This window comes from Micropterus dolomieu, linkage group LG15, assembly GCF_021292245.1.
Source record: "Micropterus dolomieu isolate WLL.071019.BEF.003 ecotype Adirondacks linkage group LG15, ASM2129224v1, whole genome shotgun sequence".
Taxonomy (NCBI): Eukaryota; Metazoa; Chordata; class Actinopteri; order Centrarchiformes; family Centrarchidae; genus Micropterus; species Micropterus dolomieu.
The window spans coordinates 6,834,941-6,844,532 of NC_060164.1; the positions used below are offsets into that span (position 1 = coordinate 6,834,941).

Consider the following 9,592-nt stretch of genomic DNA (forward strand, 5'->3'; position numbering starts at 1 on the left):
TAACATTATTATACGTTTAACTATTAAACTGAGGTTCAGAAGTCTGAACCATCTGAATGTTTTATAGCATGTATTTACTATACATATATATTTGCTCAACCCCCTTTTTACCCTTTTTGTTTGCAGTAATGCTGGGAAGTATGAAACCTGAACTATGACAAACACATTTTAAAAAACATCCAGTCCACTGGGATAAAACATCCCATATCCAGTTATTTTGTATTTAATAGAAATGTTTTGGGTTTTTTTTTTTTTTTATCATTTTTAATAAAGGGCTCTAGATCTTTAATATACAGTGAATATTGTAGACACTGTCTTTGGTCGCTTGTTTGCTCTGTTACAACAAGAAGTTTTGGCAGCTCAGGAAGTGGGAAATATTGATGAAAAATTATTGAATCATTACATATAAAGATAAAAAATTATTTTGTAGATACATCTCACTGAACTGTGCAAATGGGGCTGGTATCTTCTGAGCAGCTATAATAGAAGTTGAACATTCATAAACATGAAATGACTATCAAAGCAACCATACTCTTTGAAGTTAGGTGGCATATGCGCTGGATTATATTGCATAACTTTATTTTTCTAACCTACTGTTAAAATAAATGTATATTACACACCACTAATTATATGTAGATTTACATTCAGGTATCATCTACAACATACATTGTATATCTCTGAGCTTAAACTTTAATCAGTTTATTATGTTAGCTCTAGTGCAGTCGCCTAGTAAGCAAAGAATTTCAAAAAGGTATGGATACGCTATTTACGTATTTCCATAAAATGAGTGGCTATAACGTAATAGCTGAAGCAAAGTGTTGAGGTTGTATTGCCATTTCATACTGTCAGTAGTTTATTATTGATCTGACTGTCTAATTGTTTTTTTCAACCTGAAGAATCCTTTTGAACAGCCTCTGAACATTGGGAAGTTGTGAAGCAGAAAATATTATTGGGTGTGTGACTCGGTCATGTCTCATGTGTGAGCTGACTTCCAGGTAACCCATGATGCTGCTTCTCAGAGGTTAATTACAGATGACAGTTGTACGTGGTGTTGCGAGGTGCTGGGCTCCTTGATGACATCTCACCCTTCGTCCCTCTGTCCACACAAACCAGGACGCTCCCATCTGAGGCAGTTTCATTACTCTGGATAGGGGGAATTCGAAAATGTAACATTTTGTATTTATAAGAATAAAACTAAGAAAGTCTAGTCTAATTTGCTGGAATACTTAAGAACATAGCTTCGCTATACCTTTCAGTGTGATAATCCCTAATATTTGTAAGGTGAATCATTCTAGCTGTTTAGTGTTCAATTAAAAGACAAAGCATACAACAAGTTTTGAGAATATCTTTAACCTATTTCCATACTCACATCATCATTGCTCACAGTCAGTTTCCCTGCTGTTTCGTTCCTTTTAACTTTGTCTTGTAATCCCAGTTTTGCCATAATTAACTCAATCCTGGATGTGATTCCTGCCACAGCGCTTTCAAGGAGGAGAACCTGTCTGGCCAGTCTTTCGTGGTGAGAGAAAGGTAATTCAGTTTTTGGTTAATGTCCACTGCAATTTATTTTTCTTGTTTGACGTTTTAATGGTTAAATGTAAAAACCTTTCCTCACTTTAGAAACTGTTCCCGATCCACAAAGGTATGACTGGAGTGGTTCTTTTGCTCATCAGATGTTACAGGAGGCTTTTCTAGTAATTCTTTCCCATAAGTCAGTCCAAGATTGTTGAGTTCAGCAGAAAGAGCATCCTGCCAAAAAATTGGAGAAACCATCATAAAAGCACAGCTGCTTCTGTATTGTATTGCTTGTCAAGCTAAAAAAAGAAACAATTAAAAAAAAATGAATGAAGGTTTCACATTCATCTTGTAAATCAAGTCTAACAGAGTTTTACACAAACCCTCTTTTCTTCCAGCTCGATTTTCATCCTCTCTTGTTCGTCTTCGTCTAGAATTTGGTTCCCATCACGGTCAAACCGTGAAAAGGCTGCAGAAATTTCATGATCAGCATGTCCCATCCTATGAGATCATCAGAGCGGTGAGGGTTACATTTAATACTACGGTTAGCATCTGCTCTTCTATTTGATATTTAGTCACTTACTCTTTCAAAGTTTCTCTGAAGTCCTTAAATTCAATTTCTCCAGAACCAGATCGTAGCGCTTTCTGAACATCGGCTATTTTCTCCTTTTTAAGTTTCAACTTTGTAAATGTCTTCATGTAGGTCTGAATTATAAGAGAACGTGTTACTCTTGTAAAACCTTCTATAGATGTATACATTTTAACATTAATCTGATGTTTGCCTTTACCTGCTTGATGATGTCAGTAATCTGCAGGTCATCTTTTTGTGATGAGAGCTCCTCCTTAACCTCAGAATATGTGTCATTTATGATGGCCAGAAACATGTTCTGAAGGACAGATACATAAAGGGATCATGAGAGTGCTCATCTTTATCATTTTAACATCAAGCATGTTGTGAAGCAGAATGACTTACCAGTAGAACAAAGAAAACAAAGAACACATATGTGACAAAGTAGATTGGCCCAAGAACTCTGTTAGCACGGTCGATGGCATTGAAATCAAAGTCTCCAAGAATAATCCTGAACTGTGTGAAGCTGCAGAAAGAAAAGAATCCATTCATTAATTCTCAATCATCAATTTTAAACATTTCCTGCTGAGGCGCTGCTGTGGACATCTCTTACATGCACTTGACGAATGTGCTGAAAGATTCAACCTCTGTCCCAAAGAGCAAATATCCAAGTTGAGCATAGGCAAAGAACACAATGAAGAACATGATGGCGAAGCCCAAGATATCTTTAGCACATCGACCTAGTGTGGAGGACAGCTGGGTCATGGTCTTGTTAAAACTGATGTACTTGAAAATCTAAAGGACAAGAGGAAAACACACAGTCTTGGGGTGACGCCAGAGCCAGATCATTTTCCTGAATGTGTCAGACTGAAAGGTGTCATTACTTTACCTTGATCCAGGCAAAGAACAAGTTCACTGCATTCATGTTGTTGTACTGTGTTTGCCAGAAGGCCAGAAATTCAAAATCAGCGTAGATACCAGGTTTGTCCAGCAGTTTGCCAAGCAGTTTGTTCACTTTGACAGTTCGGAAAACATTGAATACGATGGCGACGATGGCGAGCTGGGAAGGAGAATAATTTTACTTCCTTGAACCCAAGCAGAATCAGATAAAAGGATATGTTTGAATCAAATAAGATTTTCTTACCATTATGATCACAATATCCAGGATGTTCCAGATGCTTTTGAAATAGGAGAACTTGTGGATTCGCAGCTCAAGAATCTCCTCTACAACATAATAGAGGATGAATAAACAGAAGACTATCTCGCAGCCGAGGATGAAGTAATCCCAGTGGCTGATGTAGCGGATCAGTTTGACTGTTCTTATCTGGTAGGAAGGGATCGCTCCGCCGGTCGCTGGGAATTCAACCACCAACCTGAAAGAAGTGGATAAAACTTTGGTCAGCCTATGGTGAGCGGTTTACCAACCAATTGGTAAAGTCGTCAGTTGTCAATGGTGCTGTTTACCTGATGACACAGAACATGTTGATGTTTGCGTTGTACGTGGATAAGTCGATAAAGGCTACTCTGGTTCCTCGGTCAAGCCACAGGTTGTCCACCAGTTCCGTCAGTATGATGGTGCTCTCCTCTTTGGTCCGACTCAGGTCTTGATAGTATCCCGCTCCACTGTATGTGGTCAGCAAGCCCCAGTGAGAGGAACCTTTGATTTCTTTCTCCGTGTGGTAGGTCCAGCTGCAGAGGAAATAGAACATTTTGCTGTACTTCTCTGATCTAACTGTATACCCAGAGTAACCCTGTAAGCTAAAACAGTGAGTGGCTTACGCAGTGCCATTGAAGAGGCCGAAGCTAAGGTCATCCTCCTTCTTCTCATTGTAAACATCGAAACATCCTATGATCTCATTTTTGAAGTCGTTGTGGACCTTGCATGAGTTGTTCATGATCTTGATCTGCCTCATTCTGGGGACTCCCAGCAGCATGTTCTCATAGTAGATAAAGGACTGGTCTCCACTGTTCAGGGGCTGGTTATTGTACCATTTAGTCCAGTAGAGGCCGTCCAGTAATGGGCCCTGGGCGTACTGTTCATATTAAGAGAGGGTAGATGCAGATTGAATTGCATGCAGAGGAAATTTAATATTGTCATTTCCCACTGTGGTGAATATTGAGGAAAACTTACGGTCCAGAAGTCGTCCATGGTGCTAATGGATTGAAAACTAACCCCACTTGCACCAGCTGTGTTCACAAACAGGTCCGTCATGGCTTTAGTGTAATAGTAGGTGCTCGAGTTGGTCATACCGTATGTCACTGAAAGACAAAATAGGTCAATTTTATTTATATAGCATAATATCACAAACCGCAAATTTGCCTGTTGGGGTATTACAGTCCATACAGCATTAAACCCTCTGTCCTTAGACCCCCAACCACCCAAACCCCACCCAGAAGGGATCACTCTCACAAGACGGACAGATATAATAGATGTCGTGAAATCACACAATCACATGTGATCACATTGTTAACTCCCGATCATTGATTCCAATCTGGCTTTGCTCAGGCTCAGCTCTAAATGTTGATCCATTCAACAGTCCAAGACAAAACAACTCAGAAGCAGACACGCAAGGCCTCATTGAAGACTTGTTGCGTTTATGTGACTGCAGTCGAATAGATCCAGATTAGAGGCCATAATTTGTTTGAAGAGAAGGCAAGCTGGCCTGACGCAAATGGCCTCATCAAACAATGTAAATCGAATCTAGACAATGCAACAATGGACAGGGCCAAATGCTCTTATCACTAAAAGGCAAGAGAGCGGTGCCCATGTCCCTTTCACTCCTAATGCTCAGCAGGACAATGGCTTTCAGGTCGAGGGATGGGGAGGGCATTTGTGGTTGGAATAAAGCAGGGGGGAAGCTTTCGATGGTAAATCAACAGACCAAAGTGCCCTATACAGTAACATCCTGCCAAATGGGTAGCACTTCCACAAGTGATCAGCATTGCTAAAACAAATAGTTGATAGAAATATCCTGAGTCAGTATATAGTCATTATTACAGATATAGACATAAGGTACATAAATACAGTAACACCAATAAAAAGTATTAAATTCACTTAATTGAAAGTACACTATTATGCATTTAGTGTTTGTCAAACCCAGAGACATTTCAACCCTCCCACCCCCTCTGTCACATTAAAGGTCATTGATGTGTGAAAAGCACACATTTGGAACAAGTACTTGGAAGTAATTTTCATGCTTGCACGTCATTTCAACAGGTTTCATAATATATATTAAATCCAGGAAAGTAGATGTCACATCTTTAGATTAAAAAATTTGAGGAGTATAAAACACTTGTGAAACTGCATGTAAGAGGAGGTAGACTTACTTGCAAGTATTGTTTGAGCAGTGTACTGAACATCATTTTTGAATATGAATAGACATTCATACTGCAAATGTAAAATTTTGGTTGATATAAGTAGAATACTTACAGAGGCATATATCCACCAGGAACACCAGATAGACCAGTAACTCCCGCAGTGTGGTTCGGACAAAGAGTTCTCTGTTGTTTGAGGTGTTTTCAGTCAATGTCGTGCCCCAGAAGCCTACAGAAAAATAACAGTGTAAGAACAGTTTATGTCATTATGATACTAAATGATTCAAAGTCGAGACTGTGTTTTTAAAGACCTTTCATGCGGATGGAGTATGAGTCCTTACCTTTGATAAAAGAGCAACACCCTCTTCGTTTCTTCACCAGGCTTTGGTCAGTGGATGGTGGTTCCTGTGGGAATGGGCCGGGGGTGTCCAGTTTGTATATGCTGTCCATGGAGCCCTGGAAGAGGGGCTGCGGGTTGTAGATGGTGCTGACAGCTCGGGGCAGGGGCGGAGGAGAGCCACAGAAGCCCTGGTTTACCCAGGCACCGTCGCCCATGCTGTCCAACTCCACCTGTCCGGTCAGGTGGCTGTCAGCCCGATTGTTTAGGCACTTCATGCTGTCAGACAACCGTGTTTCTCTGTATGGACTGCTGGTGTTTAGATCAGAGAGGGAAATGAAGCAGAGAAGTGGAGGCAGCTTTTGATCACTTGCTGGGAGATTATTATAAAGAGTGGATGACATCAGCTTTGTTGAGGGAGGAGCTGCTGGTCCTCTACCGGAGCTTTTGTAGTCTTGAGATTGACAGCTGAGATTGACAGTTAAAACGCATTGACGCACTTGTGTTGTTTTGCATGGACATGTTTCTCCAGGTACTTCACATTAAAACTTATTTTGGTCAGTGGTATAATCTAAACCTTTAACCAGTAAAACTGCATATCTAGTCCTTAGCCCATTTCATTTAATTTAATTTCATCTTTATGATTTGGCTGTGCCTGTAATAAATAATAATTTTCATGTTGGCAACAGGCAATGCGTTGGTAAAATGAAATGAAATCACCAGAAAACAAAACGTCAAATTTTTTGTAGCAATCTCCTGCCTCTCTCTCTCACTAACGACCATGTTCAAACTGGCAGTAGAGCTGAAATTATAAAAAAAATTCCTTGCCAAATATAAGGAACTCCATTCTATAGTGGGGATCTCTATGATACCACACACCCTCCTATTAATCTGCTGGAGATGTATAATAAAAGAAATGTCTAATAAACATCCAGCCATGTTGGAAGGCTAAATATTTCAGCAGTTTAAAGATATTTAATTAGTTTTTCCCTCTCAGTTACTTCCATGCTGAGCACATTGTTGTCACTATTGATTAACAACTCATCCAGTAACATGCTCCTATTGAGGAAATCAATTAATTTCATGTCGATTATATTTTTGGCCACCAACTGTTTGCAGCTTGTGACTGAATTAATGAAGAGTGTAATTGCAGTGTCACTGATGGCCTTAGCCTCATTACCAATACGCACTTTTGACTCTGCCATCTATTCATTTTTGACATGCCAACTGTCAGAAAATGTTTTATGGAAAAAAAATTAGGTATGCAAACATTCAACGTGGATGTAAGTGTTTGGCACCTCATCTATCTGCCAGGTCTCTTCTGCTAACCCAACAGGCCCCCTGTTACACTTATCACATGTGTATTTACTGTGTAAAAACTATTGATACTTAAGATATATGATATTAATCTACATACTTATCTATGTATTTGTTTATTTTGTGCAGTTAGTGGCATTAAACATCTACAAACAACACAATTCCAAATATTACCACCCAAATCAACTGCAGGCTAATAAGATGTGTCGTGTATTAGCAGTTAGACAGTACATTTATTGCATAGCTGTAGATGTCTTATACTTAATGCAGATGGAGTTTGAGTCCAGCTATGGGCGGTCATGCTTCAGTGGCTCTAAACAGAGCGATTACACGCAGCAATTACCACACAATAGAGTTTAATTTCTGCTCCCCCTCTGAAGCCGTGGCAGGATCTGGCACACAGGCTTCCTTAATTTGGTGTGGCTTGTGCCATCATTCAAACTGTTTTCAAATCTGGAACAATCACTTTTCAGTGGCTGGTGATTGCCATTTAAGTCTGTAGCTGTGTGTTTCCAACAATGGACACTTGGATCATATGGCATCCTGGTTTATCTCTATTTAAATTGGACAATCCTGTAACAGAACTGAATCAGTTCACACCCCAAAACTGGTTTATTGACAATTTTAGGATTTTGGATCCCTGTTGACGTAAAAGTGTCTTATCTCAGAGCACAGGGGCTCAGGACAAAAGGATGATTTATTCCCTAGGGTGCACAGCCAGGCAGTGCAGCAGACATGACCTGTCGTTACCACTCCTGAGAGCTTGACACACACAAAACAAAGGATGTGCTGTAAATTAGATGTTCTCCTTAAAAACCTTTGTTTTAATACCATACAAAGGAGACAAAGTGAAATAATGAATGTTAAAATCGTACAGCTTTCTAAAAATAAATCTTTATTGAAATTTTAATAAGTATGCCATTAAGCCTTTTAGTATATCAAGTTTACATATTGCAAATATGAATGTGTTTGTGTATGCTAAAGGAACATTTTGTTCACATGAAATCAGCTTTGTATAGTTTTTTCATTGTAATATGAAATAATTATCTTATGACTCACTGAGAAGACAATCAAGAACAAGAGAAATGCTTTTTCATATAAAATATTTTTTTATTTTTGAAAACTATAATTCAACAAAATAGATCTGCATGTGAAAAATAATGTCTATTTTTACTTACACTTTGACAAAATAGTTACATATTGACTTTAACTAATGCATCTAAGACCACAATGATTTTGTCAGAATCCATTGAACATTGCACAACATTTTAGGGCCGTATCAAAATAACTGCTAAAAATACACCAAAGCCTGTATCTTCAGTACAATCTAGTGGTCATCATAATGACACTACATTTCTTTCATTGCTATACTTTGAACAAAAACACGCTCAACACTGAAATAGAAACCCTTCTGATCCTCATACAAAAATCTGATAAATACAAAAAGGAAATAATGCAATACAAATGTATTTACTGAAAAATATTCACATTGTCACTCACATCCAACAACATGACTGGTTTTCTACCAAATGGCAGCAGTTTATGCATGGACCTGATGGCCATCGAACTGATAGGAGAACGACGAGTGGATGTACTCCTCTCCGCTTGGAGAGTCGTATCTCATGAGGCAGGGGTAGTTTTCAGGCTGCACGCAGTCAAACTGCAGATCCAGCCACTGCCTGTGAGGAGCGTTGTGCCTCCTGGCGTCTGTCAGGATCCGGTTGAGGGCCATGATGTAGCTGAGGGCCATCTGCAGGGTTTCATACTTGGACAGTTTTTTGTCCTGGCCCCACTGGGGGACCACTTTACGTAAGCGATCAAAGGCTGTGTTCAAACCCTCCATCCTCTTCCTCTCTCTGGCATTGGCAGCCATCCGTCGCCTCGTGGCAGTCTCATATTTCTCTGGGCTCTTGGAGTCTGGTTCTGAGGACTCGGATCCAGAGTCAGTGCAGCTGGGGCGACGAGACTTCATGATTTTTGGTTGAAGAATGGAACCCGTGTGTGTCCTCAGATCAGAAAGACTCAGCCAACAGATCAGAATCAGAGAAGTTTCCCGTTTCAGCTTCAGGGTTCTTCAGAGGTCTCCTCGATGTTACCGCCTGGCTGATGAAAGTTGTGTGTCCTGAAATATTTGTAACTCCAGAAAGACAGCCTGGAGAGTCCAAGGTGTCTGTGATCCTGGAGACAGTGAGCGAGCAGCTTTTATAAGACGGAGCAGATGAACAGGTGGCAGCAGGTGGAGTCCATGCAGCTCCCCCACCCCAATATTGCTCATAGAGAAACACACCCATCCGGACTCATAAACACCCACACCCACTCTCAGCACACACACACACACACACACACACATAGGCATATATATGCACACACACACACACACACACACACACACACACACACACACACACACACACACACACACACACACACACACACACACACACACACACACACACACACCCTTAAAGAAATTCCAATTATCTTGGGCTGGCCTATCTGGCCATGGCTTCACCAAAAGTCTACCATCTGGTAGCAGAACT

The 9,592-nt window shown here is 40.2% G+C and overlaps 2 protein-coding genes across 2 annotated transcripts; both read right to left on the reverse strand.

The window, feature by feature from the left end:
• Positions 1–1,026: 1,026 nt before the first annotated feature.
• Positions 1,027–6,013, reverse strand: pkd2l1 (polycystic kidney disease 2-like 1). Its single transcript, XM_046071396.1, has 15 exons — positions 5,740–6,013; positions 5,514–5,627; positions 4,215–4,342; positions 3,863–4,116; positions 3,548–3,772; positions 3,228–3,456; positions 2,973–3,143; positions 2,697–2,878; positions 2,489–2,609; positions 2,304–2,402; positions 2,099–2,220; positions 1,899–2,016; positions 1,616–1,749; positions 1,370–1,511; positions 1,027–1,143 (listed from the first exon to the last, which is right to left on the reverse strand). The coding sequence occupies exons 1-15, from the start codon at positions 6,011–6,013 to the stop codon at positions 1,027–1,029; spliced, it is 2,430 nt and encodes an 809-aa protein (XP_045927352.1).
• Positions 6,014–8,592: 2,579 nt separating this feature from the next.
• atoh7 (atonal bHLH transcription factor 7) lies at positions 8,593–9,024 on the reverse strand. The gene has a single exon (XM_046071358.1). It carries the CDS (start codon positions 9,022–9,024, stop codon positions 8,593–8,595), a length of 432 nt encoding a protein of 143 aa, XP_045927314.1.
• Between the last annotated feature and the right edge of the window lie 568 nt (positions 9,025–9,592).